This window comes from Loxodonta africana, chromosome 13 (assembly GCF_030014295.1).
Source record: "Loxodonta africana isolate mLoxAfr1 chromosome 13, mLoxAfr1.hap2, whole genome shotgun sequence".
NCBI lineage: Eukaryota > Metazoa > Chordata > Mammalia > Proboscidea > Elephantidae > Loxodonta > Loxodonta africana.
Window position 1 is genome coordinate 58,184,838 of NC_087354.1, and position 17,249 is coordinate 58,202,086.

The 17,249-nt window shown below is 43.5% G+C and overlaps 1 protein-coding gene across 1 annotated transcript; it reads right to left on the minus strand.

The window, feature by feature from the left end:
• Positions 1-349: 349 nt before the first annotated feature.
• POLR2M (RNA polymerase II subunit M) lies at positions 350-16,356 on the minus strand. The gene is made up of 4 exons (XM_010598004.3): positions 16,158-16,356; positions 13,618-14,265; positions 9,159-9,366; positions 350-7,350 (listed from the first exon to the last, which is right to left on the minus strand). Exons 1-4 carry the CDS (start codon positions 16,268-16,270, stop codon positions 7,207-7,209), a joined length of 1,113 nt encoding a protein of 370 aa, XP_010596306.1. The 5' UTR covers positions 16,271-16,356; the 3' UTR covers positions 350-7,206.
• Between the last annotated feature and the right edge of the window lie 893 nt (positions 16,357-17,249).

The following is a 17,249-nucleotide window of genomic DNA, read 5'->3' on the forward strand; positions in this document are numbered from 1 at the left end:
GATGCAGCAATTGGTCTCAACCCACCTGGAGCAAAGGAAAAGGAAGAACACCAAGGCCACACGACAACTAAGAGCCCAAGAGACAGAAAGGGCCACATGAACCAGAGACCTACATCATCCTGAGACCAGAAGAACTAGTTGGTGCCCGGCCACAATCGATGACTGCCCTGACAGGGAGCACAGCAGAGGACCCCTGAGGGAGCAGGAGATCAGTGGGATACAGACCCCAAATTCTCATAAAAAGACCAAACTTAATGGTCTGACTGAGACTGGAGGAATCCCGGCGGCCATGCTCCCCAGACCTTCAGTTGACACAGGACAGGAACCATCCCCGAAGACAACTCATCAGAAATGAAAGGGACTGGTTAGCGGGTGGGAGAGAGACGCTGATGAAGAGTGAGCTAATGATATCAGGTGGACACTCGAGATTGTGTTGGCAACTCTTGTCTGGAGGGGGAATGGGAGGATAAAGAGAGAGGGAAGCCGGCAAAATTGTCAAGAAAGGAGAGACTGAGAGGGCTGACTCAAGAGGGGGAGAGCAAGTGGGAGTAGGGAGTGAGATGTATGTAAAGCTTATATGTGACAGACTGATTGGATTTGTAAACGTTCACTTGAAGCTTCATAAAAGTTATTAAAAAAAAAAAAATCACGCTAAAACAGTATTCTGAATTTTCTATTTAACTCAAATAAGCTAATCATCCTAATTGAAACAATAAGTATATTTGTAAGTGGCAAGATTCCAAAATGCCTATCTTCAAAGTTTCAAAGTAATTGATCTAAGTGATGTCATACCTTTTTTTTTTTTTTAAATGAATGAGGAAGGATTTGCACTACCAAGGATTTTTTCTGTGGAATATGAAAAGCTGATGTTAAAATTTAAATGAAAATGCAAAGAGCCAAATATAGCCATACCACTATTGAAGAGAAGGTTTATTCCATGCTCCACCCAGCCTTATCATAAAAACTATCATAAACAAGGTGGTGTAATATCAGCACAAATAAATCCCTCCTGAAATAGAGAACCCAGAAAGCAACCTATACATACACAGGTGCTTGCTATATGGCAGAAATGCACTCCAGAGCAGTTGGGGAAGGACTGTCTTTTCACCACACAGTGCTAGGACAAGAGGCTACCCACACAAAAAAATGAGATCAGAACCATTCCTCACATATTCACAAGTAAATTCCAGGTAGAATCGAAGACCTAGTGTGAAAGGCAAAATTACAAAGGATTAAAGGACAAGAGGAAAATAAATGTTAGCAAGGATGGGCGGAAATAGGAACCCTTATTATCCATTGCTGGCAGGAATAAAAGATGGGACAGCCATTGCGGAAAACTGCGTGGTGGTTCCTCAAACACCTGAGAACACAACTACCATTTGACCCAGCAATTCCACTCCTAGGTATATACCCAAAAGACCTGAAAGCAGAAATCAGAGACTTGTGTTCCGATGTTCATGGCAGCACTACTCACAACAGCCAAAAGGTGGAAACAACCCAAATGCTCACCGACAGATGAACAGGTTTAAAAAAAAAAAAAAATGTGGTACACAGATACAGTGGACTACTACTCAGGCAGTAGGAGAAGTGAAATCTCAATACATGCTACAATATGGATGGAGCTTGAAGACATTATGCTGAGTGAAAGAAGTCAATCACAAAAAGACAATATTGTATGGCCTCACTTATATAAATAGGTAAGAACAGGCCAATACACAGGACCAAAGTTGATTAGTGGTTACCAGGGGTGGGAAGGAAGGTTGAGATATTTGTCGCTTAATGAGCACCGAATTTCAGTTCACAGTGACAGAGAAATCACACTGAGGGTTGGGTTCCACAGCTGATTAATGTAATTGCCGTCAACAAGTTATACACCTGTAAAAGGCTGAACTGGCAAAGGCCATGTGCTGTATCTATGACCAAAAAAAAAAAAAAAGAGTTACAGTAGCTGCTAAGGCTGCTTATATACAACCAAACACCTCAAGGGATTTGGTTCCTTGGTTTGGAGGGTAGGGTCATGGGTTCATGGGACATCTCAGTTATTGGCCTAATATCATTTTTCAGTACTCTACCCCCTAATTCGTTGCGTAGTGCCTGGGGTCTTTTGATCAAAGATTCTATAGGAAATTCTGATCAAAATGGGAGAAATGCAGAATAGAATTTTAAATTCTCATGGAATCCACATGTCCCATGGAATCTGGGAGGCTGGATGAACACCTTAAATTACTGCCCGGAGATAGTCGTTAAACCTTAAACCCCCAAAGTCTTCTTAAAGCCAGACGATAGTTTAGCCTAATTAGTAAAGAATGTCTGCCTTGAGCACTGTGCCCTCTCTGGTGGTGCAGTGGTTAAAAGCCTGGCTGCTAACCAAAAGGTCAACAGTTAAAAATCCACCACTCCTTGGAAATTCTACGGAACAGTTCTATTCTGTCCTATAGGGTCACTATGCATCAGGATCGACTCAGGGGCAACGGGTTTTGGTTTATATGGGATCAGGAGCCCTGGTGGTACAGTGATTAAAATCACTCAGCTGTCAACCAAAAGGCCAGTGGTTTGAACCCACCAGCCACTCCAGGACAGAAAGATGTGGGAGACTGCTTTCTAAAAATTACAGCCTCGGAAACCCTATGAGGCACTTCTACTCTGTCCTATAGGGTTGTTGAGCAGGAATCAACTTGATGGCAGTGGGTTTGGTATATGGGATCAAACTGGAAACAGCAACTCAAAAGATTTGATAGGAAACTAGAGGGCAGTGAGTTATGTTAAGGCGGGAGGGACACCTCAGAAGAGGGTGGTAATGGTTGCACAAGTAGAAGAATGAAATCAATGTCATGAATTATACATGTAGAAATGGTTGAACTGGTGTCTGTTCTGCTGTATAAAATAATTTTTAAAAAAGCCTACCTCCTTAAAAAAAAAAAAAAATCAAATTAACTTACCTGAGACTGAGAAGTCAAAATAAACTGAAATGTTCATTCTTTTTATAAGTCACACAACAATCAATGGCTGCCTAGTCCTTCCCTCACCAGTCTTTAGTCTAGTATGTGCTCCACAAAGTCCACTGAATCCTGGACAAACACTGGGCCATTACCAGCTTTCCAAAGTTTGTTATTTTGAAACTTCTAGGAGCAGTTGCCTTTACCTAAGTAGGAATATTTTTTTGAATAGCATTCTCCTTGTATGTCAGAAAACCCAAGTGGGAAATAAATTATATTTCTTAGAACTTAAAAGAAAAAAGACAAGAATATCTTCATGACTTTAGGATACAGGGAATGATGCCTTTAAACAAGACACAAATGACACTGAACAAAAGAAAAAGACTGATAAATTTGTCATTAAAATTAAAAATTTCTGTTCATCAAAAGGAGTCATGAAGAAAATGAAGAGTAACTCAGAGAGAGAGAGAGGATTTTTATAACAGATATAAACAACCGGCTAGCAGTCGAGCACTTAATCGTTTGTGCTACCCAGGGACTTCAGTCCTAGGTATAGATCCTACAGAAATGTTTATGTGCATAAAAACGCTAGGCACAGCTTTGTTTATAATAGCTCCAAACTGGAAATATCACAGGAGTATCTATCACAGTAATATAGACAAATAATGGTATTAATAAACTGGTATACTATACAGTAATGAAAATGAATAAACCATACTACACCTAACATGAACTTTATAAGCAATGTTGAGACACCAGACACAATATAAGTACCTAGTATGATTCCATTTTTATAAAATCAAAAGTGGACAAAACTAAAACCAACCATACTGTTGTATATGTCACTGCTAGACCATTTAAAAAGGGGTAGGAGAGTATTACCATGAAGTCAGGGTAGCAGCTGCTCTTGGTGAGAATGGGGTGTCAGAGGGGGCGCTCGGGGAGATTCTGGAGACTGGCGGCAGCTTTTCTGCATCCAGTTTGTGGTTACGTAGCTGTTCACTTAATCTGTTTTATGTACTTTTCTGTCACTTGTATTTCACAATAAAATTTAAAGCTAAAAAAAGAAGACTTGTATTACCAAATATTAACAAAGCCATGATTATAAAAGTAAGTGTAGGCGCAGAATGAAGCCCAAGAAACATAGGAACTTAATATTCAATATGGTATTGCAAATCAATGGGGAAATAATGGTTTATTTAACATAATATATACTGAACCAACTGGTCAACTACTTGTAAAAACCAAAAAATTAAATGCCGACCTCATACAATATCCTCAAGCAAGTTCAAGATGGATTAAAAGTTCCTTCTGAGTGCAAGGTAAGTGTAAAAAGTGAAATAAAAGTACTAGAAGAAAATAAGGATACTATTTATCCACTCTCGGGGTGGGAAAGACAAGTTCAAGCACACGTGCAAGGCAAACTCCTCAGAGGGAAGTCTGCACTGAAACACCACTAACTGTATTAAAAGGCAAATAACACACTAAAAATATAATTATGGCATATGACAAAGGATGGCCATTCTTAATTCATAAAAATCTTATAAACCAATAAAATAAGGTAAACTCCAAGAAAATATGAAATATGAAGCAGTGAATACAAATGAATGAAGTGGCCAATAAACTTGAAAAAATACTCAACTAGTAAAGAAAAATCAATTTTAAAGGTAACCCTACCCCGTAATTATTAACTTCCCAGTTTCTTAATAGGAATTTTCAATTCTCGAAGTTTGATATACTGCCGTGAGAATGTACACGGACACAACCCTTGTGGTGAATCATGTATATATATCATCAAGATTCTCAAAAACTTACATACCCTTTCACTGAGCAATTTCACTTCTGGAAATTTGTCTTCTGGAAAGAAAGCATTTTTGTATAGACGTGACTATCTTTTAGGATATTGATCACATCATTGTTTACAGATTACACTATAATAAACAATCAAATTGCTAAACAATACGAAATTGATTTTTAAGATTAAGGTACACCCATGAAATTGAATACTCCGCAGCCATCTAAAACGCAAAGTGTTCACTAACGTGGGAAATGTTTACAATACAGGCAGTCCCCGGGTTACGAGCATCCGACACACATACAACCGGTGCTTAGGATCAGGCTGCCGTGTTAAAGCCTGTTAAAAAATCTGAGTTACACACGTTGGTTCATGATAACGGACGCACACACGCCCTACTTTGCAATGCTCGTGAAAACACTGCATGTTTTGTAAGTGTTTCTTGTGTTTCATATGCAGAGAAAGGTAAAATACACATACTAAGACAACCATCTGACTGACACTAAATAAGAACCATACGTACCTGTTCTGGCTTACCGACAAATTCGACTTAAAAGACACATGTAGCAACAGATCTCGTTGGTAACCCAGGGACTGCCTGTATACAGACTAGCCTGTGAAATACTGCACACCATGATCCCATTTTTGAAAACATAAATGTATAGTTATACATAGAAAAATAAGTAAAAATACATACACCAAAATGTTAGCAGAGGTTCTTTCTGGTGGTAGGATTATAGGTGACTGTGTGTACAATCCTGAGAGCCCTTCCATTATTATCCATCTTTCCAAAAATAACATTTTATTCTATTCTATAAAGAAAGAATGTAAGATCAGATAATTTGACATTGTGAAATCATCTATTTTAAAAACTAAAAATAATGGACTTAGCTCAGTACACTTTAGAATTTGCCTTTTTTGATGGAAAGCAGCAGCTACAACTGGAGGTGGATACCTGGAGCTGAACCCTTTATGTCACATGTGTATCTGACCTAAATGTACTGTCAGCCAAATTTCACATACGAACCTTCCATTGCCATTAAGGCGATTCTGACTCATAGCAACCCTAGAGGACACAGTAGAGCTGCCCCATAGGGTTTCCTAGGCTGCAAATCTTTACAGAAGCAGACTGGCACAGCTTTCCCTGGTGGAGCGGCTGGTTGGTTTAAATCGCCGGCCTTCAGTTTAGCAGCTAAGCACTTTAACCACTATGCCACCAGGGCTCCCATCACGTATGACCAGTCTCTTCTAAAGCTGGAAGTTATTTAAGCACCAGTAAAAACATCACCATTAGCGTTCTGAAGTTGCTAATTAATATTTTATTCTTTCAACACTGTTTAAAGGCTTCAACATATTAAACAAAGGTATCTTTGATAAGGTAAGCATTAACTTCTCTGGAAACAACCATTTAATCCTTCAAGATGACATGAACATATATATACGTGCGACTGAGGTTTCTGCAGTCATTTCATCTCTCTTTTGGGGGAAAAATAAGTGATGTTATTGACAAGACCATTCTAGCTTTATAAAAAAAAATCAATTTCCTTACCAAACTGTAACATCCCATAAATGAACCTATCATCTGTTACAGCAGTGACTCAGGTAAAGAGTAATACAGCTACTTCCTTCACCTCAATTTTAGACTTCTGCCAGACGTCATCTTTTTCCACGCAAATATGACCACCTAGAAAAACCCTCCAACCTGCATCTACTAAAAAACCCGTTGCCACTGAGTTGATTTCGACTCATAGTGACCCTACAGAACAGAGGAGAACTGTCCCGTAGGGTTTCCAAGGAGTGACTGGTGGATTCAAACTGCCGAAATTTTGGTCAGCAGCCAAGCTCTTAACCACTGCGCCACCAGGGCTCCACTAAAAGCACTCCTTATTCCTAGCCAGGAAAAGAAGAGAACATTCTTCCTAAGGGCAGACAGACAGAAACAAGCATTTGTTAAGTATTTCCGGTGAGTGTCTCCCTGGGTACTTCACTCAATAACCCATGCAAACATGCATAAAACTGTCGAGACTGCTCCCTCCTTTACTCAAAAAAGGAGGGAGCTATGCCTTCCTGACTCATTTTAGGAGACACCAGGGAGAGTTAAGTATTCCACTGAAAGACACATAATAAATGTTATTTGATAGGGGGGAGAATAAGGAAAACAGCAAAGTTATCTGCTTTCATTTGGTTTAAAGAAAAAAAGTGTGCTCTGTTATATACTAAAATACCTGCCCGATGCACAACACACTGCAGAACTTTAATACACTGTGGTCAGACCCAGCATTCAAATATTACACTTCTCAGGCACACAAAGGTCATCTTCTGAAAGACAAACTGGGCTTTTTTTATAGCTACCTCAGTGTAACTATAAAATTCTTTCCCTCAGCAATGTCTGCCACTGATCTTGATACTTAATAGAAAGCCTGACGTAAGATAACAACAGTGAAACGACTCAGGAGATGACCCGGACACCCGTCTTCACAATCCATCATCAGAGGACTGATCGTCTTCATCCCTCACTTCCCGGTACCTCCTCAAAGTCTCTCCTTCTGGAGTATAGCTCTGCATTTTAATATTCAGTCTTTCAGCTAATTTGTGTGCTGCGAGCTTGGCTTGCATCTCCTTTAAAACAAAAAGCAAAGCAAAAAGTTACATACTCACATCTTTTCCTTACAATTTTTCAATAGGAATTCAGTCACATAGACATACAGACACACAACCCAACAATTGCTCTCACCAGCAAAACAACAAAAAGCAGATTTAAAGCTACCTATCTACAAACTCTGGTGGCGTAGTGGTTAAGAGGTACGCCTGCTAACCAAAAGGTGGGAAGTTCAAATCCACCAGGCTCTCCTTGGAAACTCTATGGGGCAGTTCTACTCTGCCCTACAGGGTCACTCTGAGTCAGAATCGACTTGAGGGCCATGGGTTTGGGCTTCTTGTTTGTTTTTTTTTAATCTATAAAACAACAAATACAAGAGGGTGACGCTTGTGAGAACTATTAGCCTGCTGTATTTGTAGTTACTGACTTCCGTAATAAACAAGACTGTACTGAAATATTCTAACTACTTACACACAAGAACTCAGTGAACAGCCCAGCACTAGAGCAGTTATGAACACTGATACATGAAATATATGGACACGTGCCTATATAGAGACACACAAAACTGTGATCCCCCAGGAAGACAGCAGCCTAACTTCCTAGATATTACTTAGCTAGATTTTAGTCAGGCACCATCCACCAACAGAGTCCCTGAGTGGTGCAAACAGGTAGCACACTCTGCTGCTAACCAAAAGGTTGGCAGTCTGAGTCCACCCAAGGCACCTTGGAATAAAGGCCTGGCGATCTCCTTCTGAAAAATCAGCCACTGAAGACCCTATGGAGCACAACAGTTCCACTCTGACACACATGGAGTCATCATGAGTCGAAAATGGCTCAACAGCAACTGCTTTAGTGTTCTGTTTTAAATACGAGGCTACGCTGTCATCCCACCTTGGCGTGCCACTGAAAGCTCAGTTGGTATCTTCAAGGCACTCTTTTTTCAAAGCCATTCTTCTTCCTTTCAGTGCACTGAAGGTGCTGCCATGTACCTAGCCGTCCTTTGGTACTGCAAACTGTTAACACTCTTGGCTGTTAACCAAAAGGTTGGCATTTCGAGTCCACCCAGAGGTGCCTTAGAAGAATGTCCTGACAACCTACTAATGAAAAATCAGCCACTGAAAACCCTATGGAGCACAGTTCTACTCTGACACACACGGGGCCGCCATGAGTCAGAGCTGACTCAACAGCGACTGTCTATGTACATCCCTTTCAATCCTCCCTTATGGTCCTCACTCACACTCACTTCCCCCATCCCATCATCCTGTACACAAACTACCAACGTACATGTCTGAAGTACAGTACAGAAGATTGGGCCTTTGGGGGAAGGGCTAATTAAAGCCCCAAAGGTAGGAAATTACATCATTGTATCCTCCGCGTACCCGCAGACTGTGCTTTCGGTGCAGTGTCCGACTGTCTGCTGACACCTAAATACTCCGTCCTGCCCCCTGCGGAACCCTGGAACTACACTTCCCTGACTCTCCCAGCAGAGTTCCGGGCAGGCTCTCCCTCAGTTTACAACGTGGAAGGAGGAGAAGGATGTGAAGCTCTGCGTAGCCTCCCCCCATCCCCTGGCAGACCACCACTCTGATGCTGCAGTAGCTGTGATCCTCGCCAGCTGTTTCCTCAGTCCAGCACCTTCCTGACTCTCTGACTACTAGCGGTAAACACCCAGAGCCAGCGGCAACCTTCTCTGGCCATCACTTCTCCAGCACCCAATCCCCCATTAATCCTCTCCTCTCTGGATTGCCTGCAGTAAACTCTGACTGATGCAAGCGGCATTCGATATACAGACAGGAAAAAATAGTAACAATCTCAGCGCTCTCAGCACCTCATAGTTCTGTTTCTGCTCTTTCTGAAGTGCTAGAGACTCTTCCATGGAGAGCAGCTGTGCAGGCATATGGTGAAGCGGCAGGAGCCGGGCGGCTGTGATGTCGTCAAGGTGTTCCTTATCCCTGCGCCGCCTCTCGGCTGAGGAAACCGGAGATTGTCTTCCCCGCCACTGGCTGGATGAGCCATGTGGAAGCTGGGAAGGTAGCCTGAAGAGGAGAAAACACACACTCTACAATCAGACCGTTTTCTTTTTATAGACATGTTTAAAACGTTCACACACTAAGTCTTTAAACTTAGAAATTAATTCTTTTCTAAAAAGGTAATAGTAAGCAGTTTACCTATATTATTACACTGATAGATAAAATCTCTACCATTTGTCTTAACATATCTACTTTGAAAATAGAAGCATTCGAATTGGTGCAACCTCTTTTGGAGCATTGCTCTAACAGACAGCAAATATACACATGGGTTCTTTCCCGTGCCTTTTCCTCCCCGCCTCCCAAACCTACTTGAACTGAAGCTGCTATGTTTTCATCTATTAATTCAATAAACATCTGCAAAGGGGCTTACTGTCCAGTAGAGGGAAACAAGCATGCAAACAGTTTCAATCTAATACCACAGGTACTATGAGAGATACCCACAGGAGCATAAACATGTAAACGGCCAGTTCTACCAGGGGTTGGGAAGATGATCAGAAAGGGTTTCCTTCACGGGCTTCAAAAAAGAGGCCTCAAAGAAGTGAAGCTTCAGCTGAGTCTTAGAAAAACGGGGGGAGCGAGGGATGACACGGCTGCAGCACAGAAAGGAGGTAGCTGGGACCAGGCTGCAATGCGGAGCTGGGTTGTACGTCCAGATGGGCATTCACAGACATCACTCTGGCAGCAGTGAAGTGGATGGAGAAGGTAAGAGGAGGCCACAATTACAGCCCAAGAGGGGATGAGATCCTTCACTTGGACAGGAGAGAAAATGAGGAATGACTATAAAGATTATAGAGATGAAGGTCTTTGTGACTAGCAGAATGTAAACCCAAAACCCGCTGCCGCTGAGTCGATTCCAATTCATAGTGACCCTACAGCACAGAGCAGAACAGCCCCATAGGGTTTCCAAGGCTGAAATCTTTATGGAAGCAGGCTGCCGCAACTTTCTCCCGCTGAGCGGTTGGTGGGTTCAAACTGCCAACCTTTTGCTTAGCAGCCAGGCGCTTAACCATTGCACCACCAGGATCTGGAGATGAAGGAAAAGGGAGACACTCTGAGGGGTGAGAAAAGAAAAAACACAAAAGGTAATGACGGAACTTTACAAGAGAATATGAAAGACAGTCAGTTAGGGAAAAGACAGGTAATAGTAAGGATTCCATGGTGAAAATTCTGACGATGCAGGAAGCATCAAAAGATGGAAGGAATACACAAAAAGAATTGGTTGACACTCAACCATTTTAAGAGGTAGCATGTGACTAGGAATCGATGGTACTGAAGGACGAAGTCCAAGCTGCCCTGAAGGCACTGGCGAAAAACAAGGCCCCAGGAATTGACACAGTATCAACTTAGATGTTTCAACAAACGGATGCAGCGCTGGAAGCACTCACTCACTTGTGCCAAGAAATTTGGAAGACAGCTACCCGGCCAGCCGATTGGAAGAGATCCCTATTTATGCCTATTCCCAAGAGAGGTGATCCAACTGAATCTGGAAATTATCGAACAATATCATTAATATCACATACAAGTAAAATTTTGCTGAAGATCATTCAAAAACGGCTGCAGCAGAATATAGACAGGGAACTGCCAGAAATTCAGGCTGGTTTCAGAAGAGGACTTGGAACCAGGGATATCACTGCTAATGTCAGATGGATCCTGGCTGAAAGCAGAGAATACCAGAAGGATGTTTACCTGCGTTTTATTGACTATGCAAAGGCATTCGACTGTGTGGATCCTAACAATTTACGGATAACATTGCGAAGAATGGGAATCCCAGAACACTTAACTGTGCTCATGAGGAACCTGTACATAGATCAAGACGCAGCTGTTCGAACAGAACCAAAGGATACTGTGTGTTTGAAAGTCAGGAAAGGTGTGCGTCAGGGTTGTACCCTTTCACCATACTTACTCAATCCATACGCTGAGCAAGGAATTTAAGTAGCTGGACTGCACAAAGAACAGGTCATCAGGACTGGAGGAAGACTCGTTAATAACCCGCGTTATGCAGATGACACAACCTTGCTTGCTGAAAGTGAAGAGGACTTGAAGCACTTACTGATGAAGATCAAAGACCACAGCCTATAAAGAAAACAAAAACCCTCACAACTGGAACAATAAGCAACATCATGATAAAGGGAGAAAAGACTGAAGTTGTCAAGGATTTCATTTTACTTGAATCCACAATCAACATCCACAGAAGCAGCAGTTAAGAAATAAAGGCGCATTGCATTGGGCAAATTGGCTGTGAAAAACCTCTTTAAAGTGTTGAAAAGCAAAGATGTCACCTTAAAGACTAAGGTGTGCCTCACCCCAAGCCATGGTGTTTTCAGTAGCATCACATGCATGCGTAAGCTGGACAATGAATAAGGAAGACCGAAGAAGAACTACCGCCTTTGAATTGTGGTGCTGGAGAAGAATAGTGAATACACCATGGACTGCCAAAAGAACAAACAAATCTGTCTTAGAAGAAGTACAACCAGAAAGCTCCTTTAGAAGCAAGGATAGCGAGACTGCATCTCACATACTTTGGACATGCATCAGGAGGGATCAGTCCCTGGAGAAGAATATCATGCTTGGTAAAGTATGGGGACAGTGAAAAAGAGGAAAACTCTCAATGAGATGGATTGACAGAGTGGCTGAAACAATGGGCACAAGCATAACAATGATTGTGAGCATGGCACAGGACTGGGCAGTGTTCTATTCTGTTGTGAATAGGGTCGCTATGAGTCAGAACTGGCTCGGCACCTAATAGCAACAACACTTAGCAGTTTACCTATGTTACACGATGTACATGTGCCTGACATGGCAATAGGACACCCCAGTTGTCACGTGTCAAAGGTCACTGTCCATGCAAATCTCAAGTTTTGGTGAGGACTGGGCTAGAGGTCAATGCCGGTCAGCAACCAGCACCAGGTGGTTATGAAGCCACAAGAGGGTGAAGGCCAGAGGAAGAGCACTCGCCCACCTCCATGAGCTGCATCAAGCCCTTGAGTCCCACTGTCGGGGCCCAGCCTTCCTCTACCTGCACAGGTGCTCTCTCTTCAACTTCCTCACTGACCCATCAAGGCCCAGCCTTTCCGACCTCCTCTAACCGCACAGGCGCTCCTTCTCTCATCGGCCTCCTTTGTAGCCTGCATTGCTACTCTCTCCTCCTACTTCCAGCCACATAACTAATAGAGAACTGGAACCAGGGTGTTCTCTGCTGTATTTAGAGACTAAACGATGCTCCCAGAAGTGAGAAAAGGTACCTCACTTTACACAGGATGGGAGATTCCTTGATGAAAGATGGGTTTTTTTTTCATTCTTAACTAAAAATTAACGTAACATAATCCTGGTTTTCTATAGAGCTGAAATAAGGTTTTGAGGTTAAGAAAAATGGTAGGCTAAGGCTAAACTTTAAAATCTCTAATAGTAACAAAAAGTTTTAGGTGTTTTTATTTAAACATTTTCAGTTTTTCAAACAAAGGCAGTATAGTAGTGGTGTGATTTCATATCTCATGTCACATCTAGGCAGCTACCAACTGCTATTCCCTCATCTGAACACTACATCTAAATACAAATAAATAACAAGTCTTTACATTCGCAGAGCTTCTGTTTTTCTGGAGATCTCAGAAATAAAACTATGGCAAGGAACGCAGAAGCAGAGTTTTCGCCCATCCTGCCCGGATCTGTCTTCACGCTGGTTTAACACCCTCTGCCCTCTCCCACCTGAAGCTGTCGCTGTTATTTAGCTTAAAATTTCCCCGAGTACAGAAGCCCTGGATTCTCTCTGGATCCTAAACTCTTTGAAGATGAAAAGTTTCACTTCTTTGTGTCACCACGGCATCTGCTGCTTACATCCAGTAAGCACTCAGATGCTTTTTGCTGAGCAACGTCCCTAGTGGCTCTCTAACTACTTTTCCTTAGCTTACAGGCTAATCAAAGGTGGAGCTCTGTAATGCAAGATGGTTCTAGGGAAAAAAAGCATAAATTTCCTCTCTAAATTTCTGTTTTACTGTTAAATACTGATTAAGTATCCTGAAATTGAATATTCCCCCATCTGTCATTTAAAACCTTTTCAATTATTTGGCTAAAGCACTTAAGTGTTTTTTAACATGATTCCTCCACTCCAGCCAGGCTGTTGTTTTCCAAACACGTTTATTCCTAAGTACAAGCAGTTCTCACACAAAGCCCATGGAATTTTTTTTTTTTTTTTTTTAGTATTAACTAACACTATGTTCTTTAACAAATGCTCTGTGATAGACCCATTCCAGTGGTACTTACACATTTGTTTTAAATTTATGTGGCGGGGGCACTGGGTTTTGGGCTCGCACTTCTAGCACTTCCATGTAATGTGGCTTCTTCTGGGCCCCACTACGAGGGCCTGTCAAGTTATCGGTACTTGTGTTTTCCCTTGAGCGGTGCTCCCCTGGGTCTGCGATTGTGATCCTTTGTAACCTATCAACAATCAGGTTGTCGGAGCTGCTGGAACTATCTTCTGCTTGTCTTGAAACAAGATGCTGTGGGAGACACTTGCTGGCTTCAGATAAGGAAGCGGCACTGGCTCCGCTGCTAGGAGCTGTGCGCCCGTTCACTATGCCCTCTGCTTCTGCAGTCTCTTCACTGCCTTTGTGAAAGAGATGTACAAGTCCCTGCTTTGGTGAAGCTGTTTTAGATGACCTGCTGTTATCTACAGAGGAGGAGCCAGGAACTGGTGGTGAAGTATGAAGTATCTGGTCAGAATTCTGAGCCTTAGCTGTGTCCACATCAACTCCTGCGGTCACTGTTTGCCTTACTGTACAGTCTAACCTAACAGGATGAAAGAGCTGACTTTGTCCTCTGAACTCTTCACGTTCTGCAACGGCCACTTTCAGTTTGGCAACAGAGTCTAAGATCTTTTTACCTTTGTCGGGCAATTTGCAAATGAATTTTCTGTCAAATGGAAAAGAACATGCATACATTAGAGCCATGTTTTCAAACTTCAGAGAAAATTAAAACGACAAAGCATTATCCTCAAAGGGAGAAAAGCTGGTTTTTAAATCAAAATCTGATTTTCAACTGCCCGGAAACGGGAATGAAACCAATTAAGGTAATCATTATCCAAACACCCCAATAATCAAGGCAGTACAAGAACAAGGAATATGCCTCATTTGTCTCATCCAATGAGAACTTAGTAAACACATTTAAGCGTGTAATAATCATACACGACGTCCCAACAGATCAACAGTTTTGTAAGTATGGTCCTCAAGACCCTCTTGGGGAGAAAGGGGAAAGGTCTGCGAGGTCAAAACTACTTTCATAAGAGTACTCAGATAGTACTGCCTTTCTCACTCACTTTTTCTCACATGGGTACAGTGGAGTTTCCCAGAGGATACCCTGATGTAGGGCACCACTACTCTGGAGGCTCAATGGAATGTGTGCTTACATATCCTTGTTTTTAAAGATTTCTCAGTTGCAGTTTCTAATAAATCAATAAATACTGATCGACATAACCCTCATAAACAAAAGCGTTTCTGGATCCTCAATAATTTTAAGTGTATAAAGGGGCCCTGAGACCAAAAAGTTGAGACAATTTGCTGCTACAGATAAAATTCCAACCTCGCCAAGTCAAGACACCCAAGTAACTATTTGCCCCCTCTGCTGGGTAGCAGAATTCCCTTTTCAGATTTCTTTTTCTATAGCCACACAATAAACGGGGACAGAAAGCTCACCAAAATTACATCTTAGGCCCTCTAGTCTTTCTCTGACACACAATCATTCCCATAGTGTCAACCATTAGCACCTCTCTGCAGCTCTGTGGTAGCTGCTATGTGTCCACGTCCATGGTGCCCCTATTAGTACAGAGTAAAACTGCCCCATGGCATTTCCAAGGAGTGGCTGGTGGACTGGAGCTAGTGACCTTCTGGTCAGCTGCCAAGCTCTTAACTATTGTGCCACCAGAGCTCCTCTCTGCAGTTGAGATTCCTGTATTTTTTCCAGCCTTCTCTTCCCTAAGTTTAACAACCACTTCTCTAGCTTTTAAGTAGTCATAATTAGCCCGATGTCTATCCTGCCATATCCTAAACTTAGCAAAAGTCAATCTCTGGCCTATTCCCCTGCCCCAATTCAACCTCGAGCCTATTTCCCTCCCCAATTCCCCTAGTTTTGTTAATGGCTCTCGCAGCAGGCTGGGAACTTCAATCACCTCTGTCAACTACTTATTCAAATTACTCCGCAGCCACCTTCCTAGTTCACGTTCTTACGACCCCTTGTTGGAAACCCACCTAAAAATATCCTGTCTTCTGCCTCAGACTCCTTCAAACCCTCCTGCTACTAAATTAAACTCCTAAAAAAAAGTCACTTTTAATTTTTACTATATCACCCCTCTACTAAAACCCGTTAAATCCGAACGTGAGTCAAACTTCCTCGGCCTAATAAACCACTCTTTATATCCGACTCTTCCCATTTCCTACGGTTCCCGCAAGAACAGGGTCTGCCAGGGAAACTGACATGGTGCTGAGCCGTCACCGTATGGGGGAGGGGGGCATATAAATGGGGCTGTGGCACAGACCCTTCGTGGAACCGCCACAGTAGCTAAGGAAATACAACCGGCTGAGCGTCCCAGAGCAGCCCAGTGGCTACGGCGGGCCGGCGGGCCAGCAGGCGAGCACCATCGAGACCCCGCGACGGCCAGCCACAGGCCGTCCATCGCCGCGGGGCTGACACGAAGCCGGCTCGGCAAGGTCACCTTCAGAGAAGGAACGGATGAGAGGAAAGGGAGGGGAGCTTCCCGGGGGGCCCGAACCGCGGGATCCCGGAGTTGGTTCGGCGGGACCCAAGCTTACTCGTTGCGCAAAAGTCTCTCCTGGCGCTTCAACATCTCCCGCAGCTCCGCCAAACTCCGCCGCCCCCAGTCCTCGGGAGCTAGGGGCTCGAAGCCGCGGGCCAGCGAGGACATTGTACGGGGGCTGCGGCTGGCGAGGCGGCGGGCACTCGGCTCCCTCGGCAGCCCCCGCCGCTAGCGCCGGATCCGCAGGCGGCGACGACTCTCGGGCGCGAGCGGGGGACGCCATTTTCCCGGAAGAACGGGGCTTCTTCGAGGCGAATCGAACTTTATTGACACACCGGAAACAAACACAGACCGAGCGAAGGGGCCGCCGGGAGGAGCGGGAGAGGGCGGAAGTGACGGGGCTAACTTCAGCGGCCGGAAGGGCTTTTTTTCGCGCCTGTTTTTCGGAATTGATTCGACGGCGCTAGGTTCTAGGTTCTTTAGGGTCGTCTAGTCGTATTTTTTAATCTATTTCTTCGGAAAGTAGTTGAGTGCCGCCGTGACGTCACTACCCAGCGTATGTTAATGAACAAATCGCCACCGAAAGTATAAGAAGCCTGCAAGCCTCACAGGAGAAGCCCCTGCGCTTATGGAATTTACAGCATCGTGGAGGGGGGCAGAAAACCAAATAGTAACACAGTATAACAGCGAGATTGGGATGGACTTTAGAGAAGGTATCCCTGAGCAATGAAATTTATGTTCAAACCTGGAGAAATGAAACACATAAGACAGTCATTACTCCTGCGTGGCGCAGACCGTTTGCGCTGGACTACTAAAGGTTGTTGGTTTGAACCCACTCAGCGGCACCACGGAGGAAAGGCCTGGCAGTCCGCTTTGTGCCATCGAGGTGATTGGGATTCGTAGCAATCCTATATGACACAGTAGAACTCTCCCATAGGACAGTTTCTTAAGCTGTAATCTTTACAGAGCAGACCACCAGGCCTTTTCTCCCAAGGAGGGCAAACTGCTGACCTTTCAGTTAGCACCCAGGCACTTAACTGTTGCACAACTAGGGCTCCTTTCCATTACCCTGTGGAAGAGTTCTACTCTGTAACACCTGGGATCATCATGAGTCAACAGCAGCCTGTTTGGTTTTTTGGCCTACGGT